Genomic DNA, 25,281 nt, shown 5'->3' with positions numbered 1-25,281 from the left:
GAAACCAGAGCCATGACAAGCGTGCCACACTCTTGCTCTTCCCTTAGATGTAGGAGGAGTGCCCTAGTAGTAAACACGCTACCTTGATGATGCCTTAGTGGAGCAGTGACAAGCTCCCCACTGTCCTAGCAAAAGACCAGCACACAACAGAACTCAGCTGCCTCTTCATTTCATACAGTAAGTTTAGGCTGTGGCTACCATACCTAATTTTTTTAGCCACTGAAAAAGTAGGCTTGCATATTTAATGGAAAACAGATGGAGCTTGAAATCTCTAACTTACATTTAACAAAGCTGTTTTGGAAATATTGCTTGTGTGTACTTTTATTGCTTTAAACACATCACTATTTTAGCTTGTTTTGATGAACTATTTAAGAATCATTGTCCTAGCCTAAGACAGCATTTTTTTTAACTGCACGTGTTAATCATATACTTGATTAAACATTTCCTTGCCACTTTTTTCCAGCATTCCAGTTGGCTTTTGAGTGGATAATTGTTGCAGTGAGAGCACTGACGTTGGAAACAACTAGTGCCTGTTTGAATTACTTATAACACAACCATGAAAAGAAATACGTGTGACTTGCTTTCTCGGAGCAAAAGTGTAAGTACCTTTTATTTTCATTTCTTTTCTGAAAGTGTGTACATATAACTTTTTGCAATTTTCTTTGGATTTTAATACTGTGTTATCGTGATCAGGCTTGTAGGAAGACATTGGTTATCATTCAGTTCTCCAACTGTATGTAGCGTATAAATCAACAAGACTTGTTTGTGGCCCGGTTGACGTTTGATGGGAATTCTTTTTCTGTCAGTTTATCAGCCTTTCTGTTCACTCATATAAGCCTACTGGTATAATATAGAACACCCTATCTTTTAATGCAGACAACATATAGGAGGATGAAAGTTGAAATTGAAGAAATTTATGTCTTGAATATTAAACTTTGTGTGCAATTCCAAAAGCATAAATTGAAGTTGTGTCAATAGTATTTAAGCTGATCACATTCGGAAAGTTGTCCCCTTTATATGACCTTTCTGCCCTGGCATAGGTCTCTAATTGCTCCTTTTTATCTTCTGTTTTTAACATTTTTAAGTCAGTAGATCAAGGACCCTGATAAAGGTTAACCCTTCTTTCAATTACTTAGTTTTCTTCAGGTACCAAATTCATGACCATTTTTTGTTAGCATATGAAAGAAGATATAAACAAACAGAACAACTTGGAGAAAGCTACACAGGCATGGATACAAGCAGACTGTTCATTTCCATCAGGAGAACTCTAAGTAAACTCGTCCCTTTGTTCATTTACCCACGGGGGAAAAGGCATCCAAACAGATGTGGTTGTGACGTAGGAGCATTCATTTGAAGGCATCAGAAAAACCACAAATGCAAACACATTTCTCTAGTATGGGAATGCTTTGTGTTACATCCAGTGATTCAATTGTGATGGCTCAAGGCCATCTTCCATTCTTTCTATAGAATCACCATCTAGCTTTTAAGAGTGAAGCAAGGGTATATATAGAGAAAAGTCTGATATGTCCGATAGGGTATCTTATTAAAAAAGTGAAGTATACTAAGAAACCTTTTTACTGAGTATCATGTTAATAACCAACTAAATTCAACAAACTCTGAAGAAATGTTCAGATTCATTTGTACTACTAAATGGCGTTTGGTTGTGTAGGTTTTACATAAAATAAGAAGCAGAGATTTGAGCCTGGAATTTCTTTCATCATCATACAGATTCCTCATTGTGGCTAGGCATGGTGGCACATGCTTGTAATCCTAGTACTTGGGAGGCTGAGATAGGAGGATTGTGCAGGTTTGAAGCCAGCCTGTGCTACTTAGTGAGGCTCTCGGCATCTTGTGAGACCCTGTTTCCAAATATAAAATGGAACTGGGAGTGTAACTAAGAGGTAGAAGCCCCCTGAGTTCCATTCCCAGTACCAAAAAAAAAAAAAAAAAAAAAGAATTCCTTATTGTAATAGCAGGTGACCTGCACACAAATACCAAACAACAAACACATATTTCTGAGTTTTTTTATTGTGAATTAAATATGAAAGCAAACTATTAACATGTCGCTTCCTTCTTTTATTGAATTTCAGTTGATATGAGGGGAGAAAATATTTTAGAGTAAAAAAGTATATTTTTTATAATTAAAATCTATCATTAAACATTTCCCAGTTCTTGGAGGAAAATTCTAAAAGCAAATGATTAACTGAGCCTTGACTTTAAAGAACTGGGAGTACTTAATGGTGCTAGAAGATTTCCTATTTATATTTGTTTAATGCAAGATTTTTCATCTTGGTTGGAGAGGCACATGCTTCCTAGACTAAAAGTACCTGAGCTGCTTACATTTGTCCAAATGTAAACAGTGGAGCTCTCATTTCACTGCTTCCTAGCTTCTCCAGAATTCACTGGTATAAAGAAAGTGCTTCCACTTAATTAAATGAGTCTAAGCGGGAGATTACTTTTTATTAGAGAAAAGAACCAATCTTTTTCCTGGATAGAAGTTGTCACTTTAAGGCTTCAAAAGTTTACTTTTTACTGGTATTTTAATGTCACCCCACCCACCCTCCAGCCCCCACCACTTAAGCTTTTGTCATAACAGAATTCAAACTTGTGCACTTGGAAATAGATGCTTCCTGTTTTTGCTAAGGAAAGTTTAAACAATTGATTTGGTTTGGAATCTAAGAATGTTTTACTTTGGCATTATGACATTTGAGAACCCAGAAGACATTTTAAATGTTAAAACAGTCTCTGTTCCTTTTATGTGGTACTCTGAGGGTCTTTTATCTGTCACTGTGAGTTAAGACATTCAAAAGAGGAGGAGATAGAAGACCATATGTAGGCAGTGAACTTTATTAGTGAGTTTTACTTACTAGAGGTTTCCAGGGTAACTTGTAAGACCATTCAGTCAATCTCTATAGTATGTAAAGTATTTAGGCTTAAAATAGGTAGTCAAACTAGGTGAGAGTCCTGTGTGTCACCAGTTTGGAATCTATGATTCTAGCTTATGTTATGCTCATCCATAAACTGGATTTGTTTTAGTTAGCTTTCCCATTGCTGTGACCAAAATATCCAACAAGAAATAACGTAGACAAGGAAAAGTTTATCGAGACTCATGGTTTCAGAGGTTTCAGTTCACAGGTCCAACTCCAAAACAAAAGTGGTCATGGCAGCAGCTGAGTGTGCGTGCGGAGGAATGCTGCACCCACATCATGGAAGCCAGAAGCAGAGAGAAAGCAAGGGGAAGAGATAGGAGCATATAGTCCTCAAGGCCACACCCCAGTGACATACCTCTTCCAGTCACAACCTACTTGTCTATGTTACCACCTGATAATTCCATTCAAATTATTAACCCATCAATATATTTTCTGGAGATAAGATTATAACCCTCACAAATTATTTCAGTTCTGAACATTTTTGCATTTCTAATACATGAGTTTTGTTTTAGGAGACATTTTGTTTTCAAACCATAAAAAATTGAATATCAATTCCCAAATAAATATAAAATCAAGGTATTGGGGCAAAGAAAGTATATTAGTCAGATCAGGCAATTATAAAAAAAAACACAGGTTAGATGCCTTACACAAAAGTTTATTTCCTCCAAATTCTGTAGGGTTGGGAAGTCCAAGAACAGGTCCTAACCAATTCAGTTCCTGGTAAGGGTCCTTATTCTTGTCAATGTCCTGCAGACAGCCATGTTCCTGCAGACAGCCATGTTGTAGGGTTAGATGAGATCATAAAGACAGTCCCCACCTGATTGGCAGAGAAAGGAAGCATACTCTCGAAAGTCAAGTCTCTTTTTATTAGATCACCTTTTCTTCTCATTTGGGGCCTGTCTTCATGATCTCCTCTAACCCCAATCACCTCCTGGAGGCCTTACCTCCAAATACCATCCCACTGGGGTTAGAAATTCAATATATGAGTATAAGTGTGACACAAACATTCAGTCCATAACAGAGAGCTTGATATTCTTAAGGAATAATTTCAACAAGTCACTCTGATGTTTAAGCCCAAAGGATGGTGGAAAACGTGTAGAATCAACATAATCTCTTAACTGGGTCGTATTGCCAACATCTTTCTTTTGTTTTTCATTTTCTGGGGGTTCTATTTATGATAATTTTTAAGTTTCTAATTATCTCTTCATAGACCTAGAGACTAATTTTATTCAAAATTATTTTTTCTTCTTTTACTCTGCTTGTTTTATGTTGTTTGTTCTTAATATCCAATCCAATGCCACAGATATCTGATTCCTTGTCCTATTAATGGACTTACCAGTTGGGCTAATTTTTTAGAGGTTTGTACATTTCAGATTTGACAATCTGAGTCACCCCATTCCCTAAAGCCCACTACCTCACTGTTTTTGTCTAACTGAAAAAGGGAAGAACATGTATAGAAAAGAAGAAAAGATATAAATATTCCTATAGTCACTGAATACTTTAAAATCAGGAGTTATTTAAAAGAATTTTTAAATAGTATTTCTCACAATACCTCTGTTGTTATTCGCTGAACTCATGAATTTTTATAAATCTCAACTGGTGAATTAAACTGTATAAAGTTTAATTCTTCTTCATTAATCAATCCCTTTGTGTTTTAAATTCTAAAGTATGTTGTAACATTTTGCATTAAGTTTTCAATTTCCCAGTACCCTGACTCATTTTCTTCTGACCAGTTTGGAGAGATTCAAGATATCAGCTGTTCAATTGGATTTGTTATTTTCTTGATGGAATTGCCCTCCATTTGACTTGGGATTCTTTTGGATGTGCTACATTTGGATAAATTTGTCACTCACCAGATGTCTTTAATTGATGTCCCCTGTTCTGTTAAATAGGATTGTTGTTTAGTGGTAATTCAAAACTGGAAGCAAGTCCTGGATGTTTAGAGGGCATGGAGTATCTGGAAAATTTTTTTGTACCCTAAATGAAAGCCTGCCTAAGCAGGCTGTCAGTTTTGAATCCAGAGGCTAAGGGCCCATCTGGTGACATATGCCCAGTAGATTTTCTAGAATTTCTTCTTTTTGTAGAAGACTTTTGAAATATTGTCTAAAGCTTGTGGACCAAATTTATCCTATTCTTAAAAATACAAACTTTTTTCCAATTGTACTTTACATGGCTTATTTTTTTCTCCAAAGCAATCTTTCTACTAATGACCCAGGGTGAGTAATTTATGCTATTTCATCTGGCTTTTCTTCTGCTGGTGCCTGCCTAGAGAGAGCAGAACAAAAAAAGAATTTGGAAAGGATGAAACATTTTGTTATGGTACTCCAGACCTATCTGCATTTATTATCCCTCACAATTACCCTGTATGATATACTATTTTTCTGTTTTTATGGTTAAAGTAAAAATAATGCATCCCTTCTTAGACAGGCCTTCTTTCTCTACTATATTCATTACCACCTAAGGTACAAGATTGACATGGTTGTCATAGCTTAGAATCCTGACAAAGTTAAATATGCAGAAACTGGATTTTTTTCTTGCCTTCACTCCTTAAGGTCCAAAGAAGGTCAGCAGAGATGCTGTAGGTAAAAATGTTTTGAAGGCTCAAAACACAAAGCAAAATTAATATTATATTTTTATTTGTTCAACTGCATGTGTATATGTGTATATGTATATATGCATGTGTATACACATGTATATATGCAACAAATAGAAATAAGAACTCATAGTTTTAGAGATTGCATTCCTTTGATCATTATTCCCACCATCCAGTTTGTTTGTTTTTAACATTCAACCAATATTTATTCAATGGCTCCTGTGTATTAGGCTCTGGGTATCTAGTGTGGATAAGACAGTTGTTGTTTCTATCATTAATGAGCATATTTGACAACTAAACTTATAGCTTTTATAATTTGTTAAAATTATTTCACCATCCTGTCACTTCAACTCTGATCCACCAACTCCATCCCATTATAGCTTTTAGTTTTCCACAGGGAGACTGAAGTCCTAGCCCCATTGAATCTCCATGTACTTGCTCTCCATCACATTGTGGGTATTCTGTTTGGTGGAGATATTTTTGAGCTGTGAATAATGTGTTCTAATTGTCAATTATGCTCATTGTTGTAGAAACATGGATTATTTTAGAGTAGTTAAAAAGGATTTTTCTTGGATGATCAACAATAGTATAAGAATAGATGAGTACATAAATGAGTGTGAGTCTGGCAAGAAAGGTCTGAAAGAATCCCTGATCAGCAACCATTTGCTTTGAAACCAATCACATGTCACACAATCGTTTTAGCAGCCAAAGCCAATCACTAAGGTTTGTTTTTTTGTCTCAAAAAAACCTCCACTCTTTTCTGATATTGTCATGTGTCTGCTATTTTATTTGGGGCTGATTTCAAGTGGGAATTGAATTTTAGATGATATGTCTAAAAATAATTTCATATATTATACTTAGAAGTATAAGTACCAAAATATATAAAATCTACGTAGAAAAGTCTTATTGATGATGAATACTAATATAGACCTATGTCTCTCTAACAAGATGACATTTTAAAGAGAAGCATGCTTATTTGTTGGAGTTTTTAATTAGTAATATTTTGCTTTAGAAAGAAAATTTTCTAATAAAGTCTTCTTATTTTTACTAAAAAACAGTTCTCTATATTTAAAATTTGGTTGAGTATCTTTTTTTTGTTTTTGAAGTGGCCATCAATAAACAAGTACTTTGAAGGCTAAAAAATAACTTCAGTTAAAATCATCAATGTGTTCAGTTTGCTTTCCGTCACCAGCACATTCCTGGGCAGCATGGGGCAGGTCCCTGAGGTCCTGAGCTACAGTCTTGGCCCTGCAGCTGTGTGTCTTGTTGGAGGAAGTAGAAGTGAAAGAACTCTAACTAATTAGAGATTATAAAATGCTCTCAAAATTTGGCATGATGTCTTTCTTAGAGTACAATGAGGAAATGATATTTAAAAAGCACCAAAGAAGTAAGAACAGAACACCTAAACTAATCCAACTAAAGACACCAAAAAACTGTTATACAATATTCAACTATATTGTATACTTCTATACCAAATCCTTTAAATCTTAAAGATTTTTTTTTTTGTGTGATACTGGGGTTCCTGGAAGCCCTTCTACCCCCGGGCTACACTTCCAGACCTATTTTATACTTTTTTACTTGGAAACAGGGTCTCTTAAGCCAGCACGGCTGGCTTTGAACCTGTGCGATCCTCCTGTCTCCACCTCCCAAGCGCGGGGATTACAAGCGTGCGCCACCATGTCCGGCAATCTTAAAGATTTTTAAAGTGGAATTGATCTATCAAAATCCAGATTATCATCCACAGTGAAACAAGTTTACATTGCTTGTTGATAAAGCTCATTCTTGAAAGTTCCCAAACTCCTCTAAGTTGTGCAAATGAAAAGTCATGATGCCAAGGCTGGGGATGGCTGATGATTCCTCACTGGATCACCCATCCCTTTTTACACGTCCTTTTATAGCCTGGGTCACATCTCATGGGAGAAGGATGGCCAGCTTATAATTCTTATGGTCATAGCCTCCCCACTGTATTCTTCCTGTCATAGCAGTCTGGGTTTCTGTTTGGGCAATGTGGCTCCTATGTTAAGAAGTTGGCAGTGCTGATAGCCTACTGCACTCTAATACTTATGTTCACTGGAGTTGCTCACCAAATGGCACCTGAGAGATCTGGAGAGTTAACAACACAATTCACTTGGGATTCAAGCTCTGCAGAGAATCTAGCTCACTAAGCATTAAAAATCAAATTATTAAAAGTACTAAAAATAATTGATAATACTGCAATGCCACAACAAAAGCAGCACTTTCTACAGACTCGTTTAAAATACCAACTATAAGTTTTAAGGTCCTTCCCATTGCTAATTGCCAAGTACTATAAAATATTATTGAATTCCCAGTTTGTATTTTTCTATGAGGCTATTACACAGTATTAATTTACCAGCAGGATTCCATTTCAACGCCATCTGAATCATATAAAGAGGAACCTAGATATTGTTCAGAAACAATAATCCCAGATGGAATATTTAAAAATAAACAAGAGGCCGGGCATGGTGGCGCACGCTTGTAATCCCAGCGTTTGAGAGGCGGAGACAGGAGGATCGCGCTGGTTCGAGCCAGCCTCGCTGGCTTAAGAGACCCTGTTTCCAAATTAAAAAAAATATATATAGATATAGATATAGATATAGATATAGATATATAGATATATATAAAGAATAGGTCTGGGACTGTAGCCCGGAGGTAGAAGGGCATCCAGAAACCCCAGTACCACCACCAAAAAAATAAAAAAATAAAAATAAAAATAAACAAGAGATTTGATGAAAAGATGGGAGATTCCTAGTATGTATGTATACAAAGAAGAAAAAAGTAAAATATTTTAAAAATTTGATCATGTAGAAATAAGCAACATGTATACCCTCATCCAAAATCAATAGGTAACTGGCAGAATAGTCAAAGAAGAACTTGTCTTTGAGTAGCATTATTGTCTACTTGAGAAGAATTCACATGTCCTAAATTCCTGAAATGATGTTTGAAAATTTTCTAATGCAAGAAAGGAAAATAAAGAAGAACAACAAAATGAAATTAGATATTGACAATGTGACTCTGAGTAGATGTTGATGAAAGCTTTCCAATATGGTTTTCTAGCATTTGCACAGTTTTTAAGTTATTTTTTTCTTTCCCTGTAGTATTGGAGATTGAACCTGGGGTCCTCTATCTTTTTGCTACAACTTCAGCCCTATTTTTTTTTTTTTTGGGTGGTACTGGGGTTCCTGGAAACCCTTTTACCTCCGGGCTACTCTCCAAGACCTATTTTTATATATTTTTTAAATTTGGAAAGAGTCTCTTCAGCCAGAGAGGCTGGCTTCGAACCTGCGTGATCCTCCTGTCTCCGCATCCCAAGTGCAGGGATTACAAGCGTGCACCAACACGCCCAGCTTCAGCCCTATTTTATTATATATTTTTTAAATTTTGAAATAGGGTCTTACTAAGTTACCATATGCTGCTGGCCCTGAACTTGTGATCCCCTGTCTTACCTTCCCAAGTATTGGAATTATAGGTATATGCCACCACGCCTAGCTTGGTACAACAGTATTTTTGAGAAAAAATGTTAAGGAATCTTAAATCAAGATCTTCCAAGTCATAATGATTTTTAAAGTCTGCATTATTGTTAATAAAATTCTAAGAAATTTCAATGTTTAGTATATAATTTTATCTTTTCACTATCATACTTATAAATGTATGTATAACATGCATATCCACATAGATCAACATACATAGATCAACAAACATAGATCAACAAACAAACATATATCATAGATTTACAAATATGTTAATTACATCTCATCATTTGGAAGCCAAGTTGGATATTTTCATTAGAATAATGCACATCATTCCTTAAATTGTCCTATAGCTTAATCTCATGAATTACTACCAAGAGATTACCTTGAGTAAACTACCTTGCTGACCTTTGTTTTACTTGTGTAAAATAAAGGCGGCAGACTAAGTAAATAGGAGGATTTATATCAACCCTGAGTCTATGACTATCTATTTCTGATACTGTGTATTTCTCAGAAAAGGCTTAATTAAAATTTTTCAATTATGACTCTTATAGTCAAAGTATAGGCTCTTCTTTTTTATTTATTTATTTTTTATTGGTGCACTGCATTCATACATCATAGTGGGATACAAAAAAACTTTTGTAGACATACATGCACACATCGCCCAGTCAGCTCCCACCCGATCTCCACCCCGTTCCCTCCCCATCCCTCCTTCCCATGCTTGGCTTAGTGGTTGACATCTAGTATTATAGCAATTTATCCAAAATTAAAAGTGATAATCTCACATAACAGTTTCATTTGTCTGATACCAAGCTTTTGATAACTTAAAGATAACATTTCAATATTTCTTTTTGCTTTCTTTCTTACCAGAGAATATTTTTCTTGACCTAGTAAGTATCTATCCTTCCCTCCCAAAGTGTGAATGGGATCTTGATTAACGTTCTGAGCTCATTTCGTCTCTGCACTCAGTGCCTCTGTTTGTTGGGCACTTGGTGCCTCTAAAAATGAATGAAATTGAAAATATTTTCACTGGGAATAATAATTAACTTATTATTATTATTATTTATTAATTTCGTATTGACATTTACTTAGTTTTTTAGATATTCAACCTCAGACTTTATTTGTACATTTTGCTAATGGAAAGATAGAAGATTCTAATATTTAAAGTGGCCCTACTTTGAATAAATCTGGTTAGGTACAATGGAATGCACCTGTAATCTCAGTACTTGGGAGGTTGAGACAGAAGGATGGCAGGAACAAGAACAGCCTTAAGTAACTTAATCCCTGTTTCAAAATAAAAAATAAAATGATTGAGGTGTAGCTCAGTGGTGTAACTCCCTTGGGTTTAATCACTAGTGCCATTTGAAAAAAAGAAAAAAAGAAAAAGAAATCTGAGTCTGAATTCATTTACTTTCTATCCCAATGGCAATAGTTTTGAGCAGCTCTGTTAACAAGCACCATTTTGATCTGACAATTCACCCCAGTAACTTCAGGCCCGTCTTTCTTTTGTTGAGGCAGAGATATCTGAACTGCTGTGGTAGGTATAGATGGATGCTGTAGTTTTTCTTTTTTATCCCTGAATATAACTGGGTTATAACATGTCACCAAATTTTACCAAAGCCTTGATATGATAGAAGAAAACTTCAATCCAGAAAGAAAGTCCTTAGAACTGGATGTGAAAATGATCACTTTTGCATTTACAGGACCAACCTTTCTTCCCCGGCACCGACTTACCTCCTTGTAGCTTTGTTGTCTCCCCACTGTGAAATGATTATTTTCTCTTGTCTTACATGGCATCCAAGCTCTTGACTCTCCTGAGATCCCACATAAACCCCTTTCTACAAGTTCAATATACATAATACTTTCAAAGGTATAACTCTACCCACAAGATAAAACTTTTGTATGGCATTATACAGAGCAATTTAAACTGAAATGTTTACATTCCCATTGGGAACTTAACTTGTCCTTTGTCAAACCAGAGCAGCAAACTTGCCTTAGAACTAGAGCAAAATCTTCTTTATAGGAACTCTTCCAGTCTCCCACTCTCAGGTTCATCCACTATGTTGGGGCTAGTTTATAGGTAAGGGGTTTTCCACTCCATGAAAAATATTTATAGGTGAAAAATTATCAATAGGTCCGAACAATCACCATTTTCACCTAACTTTCATCATTTATGTTAATCTCAGAAGATAACTTCAATGTCTTAATTTCAGTATATTGAGGAATTCAAGCATGATATTCCAGCATGGTCTTCTGCTTTAAGCTCAGAGCTGCAGAGAAAGCCTTTCCTGCCCTTACTGTAAGAAAAAGCTAGATAAACTGCACATTCATGAGTTTTAAAAATCTGCCAGAGAAGCAGCAGCTGCCACAAAATCCAGAAAAGACAATCACTTGCAAGAAGGACGAGAATGCCATCATCTGTTTACCTTGCAAAGGCAAGGAACCACCAGGTGATATAAATCCGGTGAGAGGGCTCAACTAAACATTGTAGTGAATTGCTAAAGAATGAGTGTGAGCCAGCATGAGTATGTGGACATGCTAGAGGTTGCCGATAGAGCAGAAACATCCTGCAGCAGACCCTCCACAACCTCTACCAGGAGCTTGCACAGAAGATCAAGGAGAACAACAGCCACTGTGGACACCAGATCCATCTTTGCAATGGTCTAAACAAGTCAATTGATAAAGAAAGTAGCAGGAGTTGTTGTTGTAGGGTACTGGAGGAACTTTGTGCTGAGGGGAGGCAGGGATGGAGGAAACAAGAAAACTGTGGTTTATCTCTAAGGACAGGTGTCACATGCATAGCCCAGCTATGGCAGGGTAGTGCAGTAGGTAGTGGACAGGCCAAAAAACAGTGTATGGAGATGGCATGCAAGATAGAGGATTTATTGGGAAAGCTTACAAGAAACCAGTGACTGCCCCAAGAAGAACTCTGTTATGACTGGTTGAACAGATAGCATCTCCGTCCCTGAAGGTGCTTCGCCAAGCATTGCCTCCTCTCCCTCAAGGTGTCCTGTGCTAGGGAAGCCAGCAGCACAAACAACACCCTTTCTGCAGTGCCCTCAGTTCTACTCTGCTAGCCAGAGGGATTCTAGATGTCAGCCTGCAGAAGTAGTGACATCATCACCCTCAGGTACTTTGTTCATATGACCAGAATCCCAAGGAGCAACTGCCCTGATGTATGTGCAAGAAAGATTTTAATTTAAGAAAAGATTTTAATTTTTTATTGGTGCACTGTAGCCATACATCTTAATGAAGTACAAGATGGTAGAGTCATACATGCACATATTACTCATTTAGCCCTTATCCAATTCCCACCCCCATTTGTTCCCTCTTTCTCCTTCTCAAGTTTGGCTTTGGCTTAGTGATTGACTTTTATACGTTTGTGAATATACATCATGTACATTAGGGAATTTCCTTCTTCCCCCCTCAGCGCCCCAGCTAGGCCTTCTTCTTTGCTCATTTATGGTTTCTCCTCTTTCATCTAGAGTTCCTCCTATGACCCATTTTCTCCCTAGCCTCCACATATCATGGAGAGCATCCAACATTTTACTTTTTGTGCCTGACTAGTCTCACTTAGCATCATGTCCTCCAGTTCCATTTGTTTACCTATGAATGATGTAATTTTGTTCTCTTTATGACTAAGTAAAATTCCATTGTGTACATATCCCATAGTTTTGTAATCCATTAATCTGTTGATGGACATCTTAGCTGGTTCCATAGTTTGGCAATTGCGAACCGTGTGGCAGTGAACATGTGTACACATGCATTAGTTTGGTAGTTTGGTTTCTATTCTTTTGGGTAGATACCCAGGAGTGGTATTGCTGGATCATATGGAAGGTTCATTTCCATTCCTCTGAGGATTCTTCATACAGTTTTCCAAAGTGGTTGCACTAATTTGCAATCCTACCAACAATGTATTAGAGTTTCCATTTCTCAAAATCCTCTCCAGCATTTGTTGTTATGGTTTTTTATTTTATTTTATATTTTTTTTTGTGTGTGTGTGGTACTGGGGGTAGAACCTGGAGGCTTTCTACTTCCGGGCTATACTCCCAGACCCATTTTATATTTTATTTGGAAACAGGGTCTCACTAAGTTGCTGAGAGCCTCACTAAGTAGCTGAAGCTGGCTTTGAACCTGTGCGATCCTGTCTCAGCCTCCCAAGCGCAGGGATTACAAGCGTGTGCCACCATGCCCGGCTGCTGTTATGTTTTTAATGATTGCCATTCTAAATGGAGTTAGGTGAAAACTCAGAGTAGTTTGATTTACATCTCTGATTGCTAATTATTTTGAGCATATTTGCATACATTTATTAGCCATTTGAATTTCTTCTTTTTTGAAGTGTCTATTTAGTTCACTTGCCCATTTCTTGATTGGGTTGTTTTCTTAGTGCTGAGTTTCTTGAGTTCTCTGTATAGTCTAGATATCAGTCCTCTATCAGAGGAATAGTTGGCAACAATTTCTCCCATTCTGTTGGCTCTTTGTTGAGGTTCTTGATAGTTTGCTGTACAGAAGCTCTTCAGTTTCATGCAGTCTCACATATTGATCTGCCTTTTAGTTTCTTGTTCCTTTGGGTCTTGTTCAGAAAGTTTTTACCTCTACCTATGTGTTGCAGTGTTGTACCTATTCACTCTTCATGGATCTGCAAGGTGTCTGGTCTGATTTCCAAGTCTTTGATCCATCCTGAATTGACTTTTGTGCAGAGTGAGCAAGTAGGGTTTATTTCCATTTTTCTGCATATGGTTAACCAGTTTTTCCAATACCTCTTGTTGAAGAGGCTAACTTTTTGACAGTGTATGCTTTTGGCCATAAGAGTGCGAATTTGTTTCTGAATCTTCTACTTAGAAGACCCAACAAACTCAGCCATGAACCTTATAGAATTAATCAACAAATTCAACAAAGTGTCTGGATACAAAATCAATTTTAAAAATCAGAAGCTTTCCTGTATGCCAACCATAAAACCACTGAAAAAATTCAGAAAATACTTCCACTCAGGATATTTCACCAAAAAATAAAATACTTAGGAATAAATCAAGGAGATAAAATAGCTCTACAAAAACATTATAAAACATTGATAAAAGAAATCAAGGAAGAGCTTAGAATATTGAAAGATCTTCCATGTTCTTGAATAGGCAGAATAAATATCATCAAAAGTTATATACAGATTCAATTCAAAACCTACCAAACTATCAAGGTCATTCCTCACAGACAGAAAAATTAGTCTTTAAATTCGTTTGGAACATCAAAAACCCCAGAATGCCAAAGTAGTTCTCAGCAACAAAAACCATGCAGGAGGCATCACAATACCTGACCTCAAACTATACTACAAACTTCTAACTATACTACAAAACCATTGTAATAATAATAATAATAATAATAATAATAATAATAATAATAAAAACAGCCTGGTACTGGCACAAAAATAGACACATAGACCAAAGAAAGGTAACTCTCAATAGGTAACACTAACTTACCCATGTTCCCAGTGAGCCTAAGAAAAAGCCAGTGCACTTTACATTAATATACATTCGCACTTTATGGCCCAAATTGTCTATACTTGTATTCTAAGTGTCCCCTTAACTTAGCTAGGTTTTGGGAAACAGAAAGATGGCAATCATAGACATGGTATTTTACTTCTCCCCGTTTTTTTTTTTAAGGACAACAAAAAAGGAAGAATTGCTATAGCATTTGCGAAGGAGGCATCCTTATTATGAGGATACACTGTCTACTTAAAGCTGAGGCTCCATCAGAACATCAAGGAGCATCCTTCTCCCTCAGTCTCTACCAACAGGTTCACAAATACCAAGTTAAAGTAGCAGTGGCATTTGCCTGCAAGAGATGTAAGAGATGCCTGTAAGAGATTCTGGCCCAATGCCAACAGAGGGCCCAGAGCTAAAGGAGGAGCAGATATTGAGAAAAAAAAAGAAACCCTGGTAAGACACTTTACAGCCTAAGCAGAAGGCAGTACTGAAAAAGTTTGAAGCCTATGTGTACTGTAGTTAGTTATAGAAACAAACCAACAAAAAGCCCCAACCTCAAATCTAGCCCAATTCCTAACTACATTAACCCAAATGCCTACACTAAAGGCTTAGCAGAAGGAAAATCATGTTCTTTATGCACAAAAAAGTATTTATCTCAGTGTATACTCTCTTCTACACAAGATACCTAGCTTTTAGCAAATATATATAGTTAAAAAGATAAAACACTCCTAAGTGGCAGTATACAGAAATATATATATATATATATATATATATATATATATATATATATATATAATATAACCATATATAATATGTGTTGAAATTATTAGTCAAGGAATCTAAAGCAAATGTGATTAATATATTAAGGCTGAAAAAGGTTGATAACCTATGAGAGCAAATAAGTAATTTCAGCACAGCTATGAAAACACTAAGAATCAGATGGAAATGCTAAAAAAAAATAAAAAACACATACCCCAAACAATCCCATAGTAACAGAGATAACAAATGTCTTTGGGTTCATTAGTATACTTGACACAACTAAAAAAAGGATCAGTGAGCTTGAAGACAAATCAGTAGAACTTATCCAACCTGGAATACAAAAAGAAAAAATAGGGGAAGAGAGCTGTTAGAGATAAGAAGATAGACAGACTGATAATATTCAGATTGCTAAAAAACAAATAAAAATAAAATTTTGAAGGCAACTGGAGTGGGGTGGGAGATTAATTATCTAAAGACGACCAAGTATAAGAATTACAGTAAGCTTTTCTATTGAAACTGTGCCAACAAAAGACAAAGATGTGATGACTATAAAATACTGTAAGAAAAACAAAACAATAAAACACCTTTCAATCCAGAATTTTATACCCAGTAAGAACATAGTTAAAATATAAAGTAGCTGGGCATGGTGGCACATGCTTGTCGTCCCAGTACTTGGGAAGCTGAGACAGGAAGATTACAGGTTTGCAGCCAGCCTCAGCTTCGTAGTGAGGCCCTCCACAACTTAGTGAGATCGTGTCTCAAAATAAAAGAATAAAATTAGACTGCGGATATGGGCTAAGAGTTAGAATGCTTTTAAGTTTCATCCCCAGTACCACAAAATAAATAAACAATCAAACAAATAAAATATAAAGGAAAAAACTTTCTCTGAGTGAGTCTTTCAGGGTTGTATTTTCTTGAATGTCTGCAAAGTAATATGTAGCCATGTCCTCTTTTTAAATTTTTCTTTCTTTCTTCAGGTCTAAAAGAGATTTCTCCTATTTGAGACTGATACTTCTATTGCCTAAGTGGACTTAGTTACGTTTTCTCTCTTATAAACTCAACTGTAATTGTGTTAATCTCTCTTCTATCTCTCTTTTTTTACCTTGGTCTTTGAATGAAACCTTCCGGTTGCTTCTGGCTATGCATCTTTCTTTTGAAAATTCTGGTATTCCTCTTTATTTCTTGATAGTTATTTTCTTCCTAGCTTGTATTACTATTAAATAATGCTGTTCCCCAGGATTCTTTTCTGACCCCATGATATTTTAAAGTATTAAGATATCTCCCTTCCTGGATTTAGCTGTAATCTATTTGACTACCTCTAAATTTGTTTTTCCAAATTAGATTTTGGGTTTTAGTCCTACAACACTATCCAGATGAATCTCTATCCAGATGAGTACTGTACATGCCGCACATTTCCTAAACTATATCACTCACCATTTTTCTTTTTGAGATATGCTGCTAAGTACTTTTCATCAAATTTGTTGCCCCGTCACCAATACATTGCCTAAGCCACATCCCTGGGCACCTCCCTCAATACCACACTTACCATTCCTCCCGGCATCAAAACAGGCAATACATGTCATTGCATGCATCTGCTTGCTTCAAATTTCTGTATCCTCCTTATTTCTTCTAGTTATTATATGAATTATCTGGGGTATTACCTTATTCTTCCTTCTGAAACTGGGTATCATTAAAATATACTACAGTAATGAGAAGTAGTAAAATTATGTAAGTGTTGTATACAGAAGCCACTGACATTTTAAATCTGTATCTTTTCACAGTTGCTTTTGATTGGAATTTGATCTAGCTCTTAAAGACTAAATTCACAACAAAATAGAAGCTGATTGTGCGCATAATTTCTATAATATCATTTATAAATTATTATTTTAAAGAATATATATAGCAGAGACTTATGCATATATAACTTTGTATATAAACTGATTGGATGAAATGTTAGATTATTTTTATATATTATTATTATTTTTATATATTATTATTATTTTTTATATATTATTATTTTTTATTATAGTTTGTGGACAGCCTCAGCTACTTAGTGAAGTCCTTTGCAACTCAGTGAGACCCTGTTTCAAAATAATAAGAAAATAGAGTTAGGGATTTCACTCAGAGATAGTATGCTTCTGGGTTCTATCCCGAGTACCATAAAATATATATATATATGTGTGCTAATGTGACTAATAATAATAATAAATATAGTAATTTATGTTTGTAAAATGTAAGTAAGTTTCAATTTACCAGTGCAACATTTTATTTTTTTCCTCACAAAAACTTGGAAATAGGAAAGGAACTTATTTTTAGTCTCATTTTACGGAGACTCAAAATATACTTTAGCTAGGTTGAGTTAGCCAAGTTAATATGTTTATACATTCTGATAAAAAATAAATTTTAGACCTCCTGTATGTATGTGGGCCTGAAACATAGTTTTCAGTTTTTTTTAACTTTAAATACATTATAAGAAGCCACCTATGCAAATAGCAATTTCTGCAAGAAAATTGGCCATCTAGTCTTTATGACCTTTTGAATATATTTTCTCAAATGCTTAATTTCTAATTATAAGATGGTCATTCAGATTTGAGTGGGTTTAAGTGGCTAGATAGGTTTTCATCCTTCTAAGAAAAAAGATTTATAAAGCACTTGTGAGTTTCCTAATAGTTAGACTTTTTATTGAAACCTCTCCTTGGATGAGTTAATCCTTCCATCTACTGTAGAGCAATATGGTTCTCTAAGTTTCATATTTTATTTAAAATTTTATTGTTTCCATGATTAATTTGTCTCTATGCACTAGTTCAATAGAAGTAAGAGCATATAATTCTGAAAACTCATAGCCGTCTTCCTCTCTATTTCCTGTCTGTAAAAGGGTATTTTTTCTGTATGTATTCTGCACTGGATAATTTTGGAAGTCAAGTGTATTTGCCTAGGAATATGATCCCCCCTCTCTCAAAGTGATTGCAATCTCTGGTATAGTTTATCACACTGCACTCATCAAGGAGCAGCCATGTGTGATTTGTGTATACTACTTTGCTTAATCTTCCTATCCAGCTGTTGTATACATCAACAAAGGAAAATGAGCCTATTGCATTTTGGATACAGGGACTCTCCTTTGTGCCAAATTCTACTGTAGTTCAACCTCAGAAGGTAAACAAATTTTACAACATTTAGGAAATAATATCTTCATTTCAACAATCATGACCCTGAAATATGTTGCCAAGTACACAGTTTGATCCTAAAACTTTGAAATATTTTCATCGTTAGATTATTATGCTTTTTCATGGTTTTCTGTTTTTATGCATTCCTATTTTTTTTCTGTGCTTTAAAATTAAACTACTGAGCATTTTTCATTATTATTTCTTTGATCACTACTAGAAACTAAAGGATCAGAGATAAATGTATTCTCAGGATTACATAAACAGCTTATTATAATTTAGAAACATGTTCTCTTGTGTTATTTCATCTATTTTATTATTATATATCATCTATGTTTCTATGTTTTTGAAGCATTGTAATTTTCTTATCAAGTAATTTTTTGTATGTGTGTAGAGACCTCATTATAACTGTCCTATAAAAAATTCATACGATGGTTTTCAGTTTACAAAGTGATTTTCACAAACATTGCCTTATTAGCTACTCATAACAACCTTGTAATATGTTATTATCCATTTTTGCATTTAAGAAAACACTTTTGCTAGGCAATAGAGAAGGAATGTGAACTGAAGACTTTTAGTCCAAACACTGTTACTTGTTTATTCTCCCTCCACATATTATTTTTTGTTATTATTCCCTGTTACATTTTATATTTGCAGTTATGCTGACCATAATTTCTCAGGACAACATACCAATTACTAGCCATTGTTTTACTAAGCAGAACCTTATTTGACTTATCCATATAATACAGATTATAATAACTATATCACAGAATTGCGATGAGGACTAAACCAACTAAATGTTAAAGTGTCTAACAATAAAATCCCACTCATATAATATGCTAGGTTTTGTTTCCTTGTGGCTATCTAAATTTTTTTCAATAAACATTGTAAAGTCTTTTAAGTTTTATTCATATTAGGATTGAAAAATCATGGTCAGTGTAATTTATTTATTTTTGAGGTAATGAAAATAGAATATTCAAAACACAATATAAACATGACTTCTGCAGAGCTTTTTAAAGGTATTCTGCCACATGTATTACAGTGCATATATATTTTATCACGTGTGAAAATGGTCAGTGTAATTTATAAGGTAAAAATGACAGGAGAAAAGAAAGCAGAAGAGAGAATCAAAATCAAGAGCAGTTTTATGTGAAACCAATAAAAACTTGAATCTCTTACACTTTCATGCAGGAGAGTACAAACTAAAATAAATTGCAAATACACACACACACACACACACACACACACACACACACACACACACACTCACCCCTGATAGAAAACTGTGTACAAACAAGAGAATTGGAAGTAAATGGAATAACTGATGTTATTCTTGTTGGTGTACTCTCTTAATTTCTTTAGAATCTCTATCCATAGGGCTGGAAAGAGAACTGAGAACTGAGCAGTAGGGAAGTTATCAAAATATTTGTCTTTGGAATGTTTTTATGCTTATATCATTGAACATGGTATATCTGGTCTAGTGGGGACTTACTGAAAGAAATATAGTATTTTTTTTTAACTGAGAGTGGATTAATAAATGAATCAAAGAAGACTGAGTTAGAAAACTGTCCCATTTCTTCATCTCTTGTCTTAATTCAATATTTTCCTTTTTCTCATTCTGCAGTAGTGATGAATAGTATCACATAGAAAGATTTGGAAACTAGCCCCATCAAAGAATTGTCTGTGTTCTTTAAGAAGAAAGACACTGGATTAAGGGGGTAATTAAAGGTCCCAGTTGGAGAAAAAAAAAAGTTGAGCTAGTTTATTTAAAACATTTTTGAAGCTCCTAAATATATAATTTTTTATAATAACATTGAAATACCAACAGTGGAGGTATACTTTTATTATAAAAAACATAATTAATCTTTCCTTTTACAGCTTCCTCACTTTTGTATTCTGATCACCAAGGTCTTTTCATTCCAAGATTATAGATGGTTTCGCCCATGAAATTTTCCAACACTTATGGCTTTTCTTTATCCTCTTCATGTGTGACAAAAAATTTTATTTTCTTTCAAATGCATTAGACGCTGTAAGGATAGGTATCTGAAACAGTTTCTGAAGATGAATAATCCTCTGTGGTAGCTATTTTGTCCACATTCTGGTAGCTTATTTTACAAAAGAGGGAAAGGAAACACATTCAGTTTTAATAATTAGCACAGTAAAAGTTAGAGTGAGTATGCTGGGAATAAGGAGCTTTCTTTCCTTCCTGTCTTTTCTGATCTTCATGTTGCATAAGATGTGGTTATATTAGTAAATAAATGCTAATGTAACTGAGGATGCATGGAGCCATGCAGCTTGTCTGTTCAGGAGGAGTGTCACAGAAGAACTGGCATAAAGAGATCCATAGTATTTTGTGAGAGAGAGTGGAGCCCGAGTAGGAGTGATTAGAAAAGAGCCAATGAGGCTGGGTGTGGTGGCACACGCTTGTAATCCCCGCGCTTGGGAGGCAGAGACAGGAGGATCATGCAGGTTCGAAGCCAGCCACATGCGCTGGTTTAGGAGACCCTGTTTCCAAATAGAAATGTAAAAATAGGTCTGGGAGTGTAGCTCAGAGGTAGAAGGGCTTCCAGGAACACCAGTACCACCAAAAAAAAAAAAAAAAAAAAAAAAGAAAAGAAAAGAAAAGAGCCAATGATTCCCTCCACCCACAATGAGATAGATGGAAAGACAGGAATGAAGAAGTTGAAAAAAAAAGTCATTAAAGTCTTTCTCTAGAAATTACCATGCCAGGAACATCTGTTCAAAACCCCCAACCAGAAGAGCATTCCTTTGACAAGATTTTGCTTTTAACTTTGATAAATCTTGGTTAGCTCTTTTGGGCTTTCAGTGGCTTCTTGGCTTTGTTAACACCTCACTTCAATCTTGCTGGTCAACCTGGATGTAGGCAAGGTGGTTTGCAATTCAAAAGAGAGAATCTCCAGCCAGAGCTTTAGTGTGATTGCATAAACTTCTGGGATTTACAATTTAGGAGCCATTCAGTGACTTCTTCAACTGACAACTGGTACCAGCCCAGACTTTTAATCAAATAGTTAATGTCTTCCTACAGTGTCTTAGGAATCCTGCATGATCTCAGTGAGCAATACCCCCTAACATTTTCCTCGACTATAAATCCCATGTTGACTCCATCATTCCATGAACATGTTTTTATCTTTCACATTTAATTTTCACACCATTTATAATTAAGATATTGACATAGAAGGGGTGACAGATAGTTACCCATGTTTCCTCTTGTTTCTGCACCATTTACTGAATAATCTGTCTTTTTCATGGAAGTAGAAGCTTTTGATTGCTTAAATGGAATAGGAGAAAAAATAATTAACTTTCAGATATCACTAGGTTTTACACATAATGTTCATTCTACTCAGCCTCCAGGAAAATTCCATTTTAAATCTAGGCTTAAGTGCTAAGCAGTGCCTCTGGGTAATTTCCATGCTACTGGTAAATAAAGGAATTCTTTTGAATATTTTTTGCCCTTAGATTTACTCTTCACTTGACAGTATTATCATTTGCAATTTAGGAGTAAATTTATTGATACTCTCTCTTGATTTGTTGCTTCGCTTATTTTTATATTAAGAGTTCTGGAGGAATTGTTTGTATTAAATGATGATTTTCCTTGAAAACAAAATATTATAAAAGAGAAGGTCAATAGGACGAACTAGAAAATAAATGGCTATTTGGTAACCATAGGGAATGAAACACAGCTTTGTGACATTTTGTGATTAATATCTAGAAAAGAATTCCCAGCCAATAGATCAGGCTCTCCCCAAGGTTGCTGCTCTAATACTTCTTCTCTTTCTTCGTGGTATGTCTGAGTTTTTAGGCAGTGGAGATCCCCTGGGGCCAGTCTTATTTTTCTTTTTGAAATTTTATTAATGCATTATAATTATATATTATAACTAGGCTCAGAGTGTTAGAAACATATGTGCACACAGCAGTTGTGTGTTCCCGTCCATGTCCTACCCTGCTCAACCACTTTCCCTAAAGGTAATATTAACATTGATATTGATAGCGTCATATATGAGCAAAGGATTTTTTGAACTGTTTCCATCATCGTATCTTCCTGCTTACCTCCCTACCTTCTTCCCTAAATCCTCTTCCATTATTCTACTAGTATCTCCCCTCATTTATCAGAAGTCCTCTTTGTTTTCCAGTTTCTCCCTAGCTTCCACTTATGAATAAAAACATATAACCCTTCACTTTCTGTGACTTGCTGATCTCACTTAGCATACTATTCTCAAGTTCCACCCATTTTTCTACAAATGTCATAACTGTGTTCTTTATGGCTGAGTAAAATTCCATTCTGTGCGTATACCATAATTTCGTAATCCATTTGTTTGTTGATGGACACCTAGGCTGGTTTCATAGGTGGGTTATTGTGAATTGGTCTTCTTTTCAAATCAATGTCAACATTCACTTCCTTGATTTTTTTTTACTGTCCGGCTTACTCAAGTTTATGGGAGAGGGCATAAGGAACAGTGCGTCCTTATGTTAAAGTTTGGAAGAAAAAATATGCTTACATTTTTGGCAGCTTTTCTAAGGGTGCTTTCTATAAAGAAGGCATCTTTGCATGGTCTTCATACTGTGCAACTACCTTCCATAGCACTGCTATAGCCAGTATATGTGCATCCCTAAAGCCAGTTGAGGACAATTATTGCAGTCACCAGAAGAGAACAGATAGAGTATAATTGCTGTCTATGGGATCAGACTCAAATGTGCTTCTGTACTTGGGTAAATGTAAAGCCATATTTCCTTCCAGAGATAGCAAAGACCACCAGAAAACAACACTCAAGAAACGATGTTGCTTAAAGGAAGTAAAAGCTACATTGCAAAATCTTCCCAACCAGAAAATATATCAAAATGAGCTGAAGACAATTTTCAAGAGGTTAAAAATACAGAATAATAAATAAGCAAAAAAAGGGCAAGAAATGGAAGGTACGGAGAGATGGTAGTGATCAGAAAGATAAAGAGGGAGAACAAGTGTGTTTTGTAATAACTGACCAAAGTGGTTCATAATACAACATAGCTAGCCTAATATTTAGCCCATGATTTCAATCAAGAAGAAATGTCTATACCCATATATACCCTAAGCTTCATTCAAAATGACCTTGAGTTTTAGTTTGGTAGGGTTTTGGTACAGCTGTTATTTGATAATAACACATTGTGTCTTTCAATTTACTTAGATTGTTTAAAAAAAAACAGATAACTGGAAACCATCTGTGTTACTTTGTAATTTATTCTCAGGACAGGGACTAGGAACAAAACACTTAATGCCTGGCCGATGAAATCTCTCATTAATTCAAGGAGCTCTACAAATTCAGTCTGTAGCACCAAGTAGAATGGGTGCCAAGTGCCAGGCTTCTTGAGGTAAATACAAAATTAATTTCTTTCTTTGTCTTGTGTTGTTGGGTGGCATCTTTTACCAGTCTCATGATTTAATATGAATTATAATTATCAGGAATAATTGCTTTAAGTAAATATTCTTAATACCAGGAAATTTTGGTTTATTATGTCTGGGAAGAGATCCAGAGATCACCACATTGAAACTAGGTCACCAGAGATTCTGATATAGGTGGTCAGAGGACCACACTTTAATTATATTGTTTTTTACACCATATCTATATTTTATATGTGGGAGGTCAATATGGAACAGGTACTATGTAGTTCAAATATTTCTTCTAATAATAGAGATAGAAGTCCCATCAACAACTCAAGTAGTACAACAACACAGAAATGGCTCAACGCAGAGCAATATGGAACAGGTACTATGCAGTTCAAATATTGCTTCTAATAATAGAGATAGAAGTCCCATCAACAACTCAAGTAGTACAACAACACAGAAATGGCTCAACACAGAGCAAATCCAACAGATTTTAAATAGGTTCTTTGAGACATAATGGAATCTGATCAAACTTAGCTGTTGAGACACAAAGAGACCAACTCTAAGTTGATGTGCAGGGATAATGGGAAACATTTCAAAGGGCTATTATTCATTTCAGTTATTGACACCAAACTCTAAGCCCTGGAGAGCATGATTAATTTTGCCCAATATCCTACTCTGCTGTTTATAGGCCATGCTGGGTAAATCTATTTTGCTAAAGTTTCTTTTGCAATAATGTACTTTATTCTGTTGGCTATATATTCTAATTTAATGTGTCCTAACTCCAGGTTCTAACATTAAAGAATGCCCCCTAAACTTTTCCATCTGAACATATTAAAGGCATGATATGACTTTTGACTTGTTAGGAGTAGAGGACTCAATTGATGCAATTAAAGAAAATGGTTGATAGGCACAGCAGCCCAGTGATGGTGGATGCAGCGGACTCCAGAATAAGCCCCTTTGTCTGCCACGAAAGAGGGATGAAATTTCTAGAAAACCACTCTGCCTCGTTGCAGCTCTGTTTTCTCCTCTGTACCATAGGAGCAGGGACAGGAGACAGGAGATCATGTCTGTGATGCTTTCTAATGTTAAATAGAATAAGAGGGTGCTAAGCCTTTTCACCTGTTATCGTATGTAAATCTTATCATTGCCCTCCATTTCCAAGGATAAAAGGTTGTTGTTGGTACAGATGAATTGAAAACCAGGGCAATTTATCAGGGCCTGAATCAGGCTTCTTGCAAATGTCATTTCATTACATGTTCTTTTTACTAGCTAGAGTTGTGTTATGCGTTCTCTGCCTTAATGATTGATATCTGTTGCCAAATGATTTGGAATATGGTGCAAGACTGTGGAGGGGGAGGGAAAAATATCCATCTTTCATCCATACTGCTACAGGTTTGCATGGGTATGAAAAAACTACTGTGTATCCCCAATTACAGGATCCAGAAAGTGGCTGCTATTCCACCTCTTGCCATTAGGTGGAGCAGTTGAAGAAT

The 25,281-nt window shown here is 35.6% G+C and overlaps 1 protein-coding gene across 1 annotated transcript in view; it reads left to right on the top strand.

Moving 5' to 3' along the window:
* Window positions 1-556: 556 nt before the first annotated feature.
* PDE4D (phosphodiesterase 4D) overlaps window positions 557-25,281 on the top strand; it is a gene marked incomplete at both ends in the record, with an annotated part of 1,145,009 nt that continues 1,120,284 nt past the window's right edge. The window contains one exon of the mRNA XM_080701741.1: window positions 557-598. Coding sequence (XP_080557867.1) covers window positions 557-598 — 42 coding nt within the window. The remainder of the gene's footprint in view (window positions 599-25,281) is intronic.

Source organism: Muscardinus avellanarius (assembly GCF_963383645.1).
Source record: "Muscardinus avellanarius genome assembly, chromosome: 1".
Classification (NCBI taxonomy): Eukaryota; Metazoa; Chordata; class Mammalia; order Rodentia; family Gliridae; genus Muscardinus; species Muscardinus avellanarius.
Note: the sequence above shows the minus strand (reverse complement) of the source record. Positions and strands in the feature narration are given on the sequence as shown.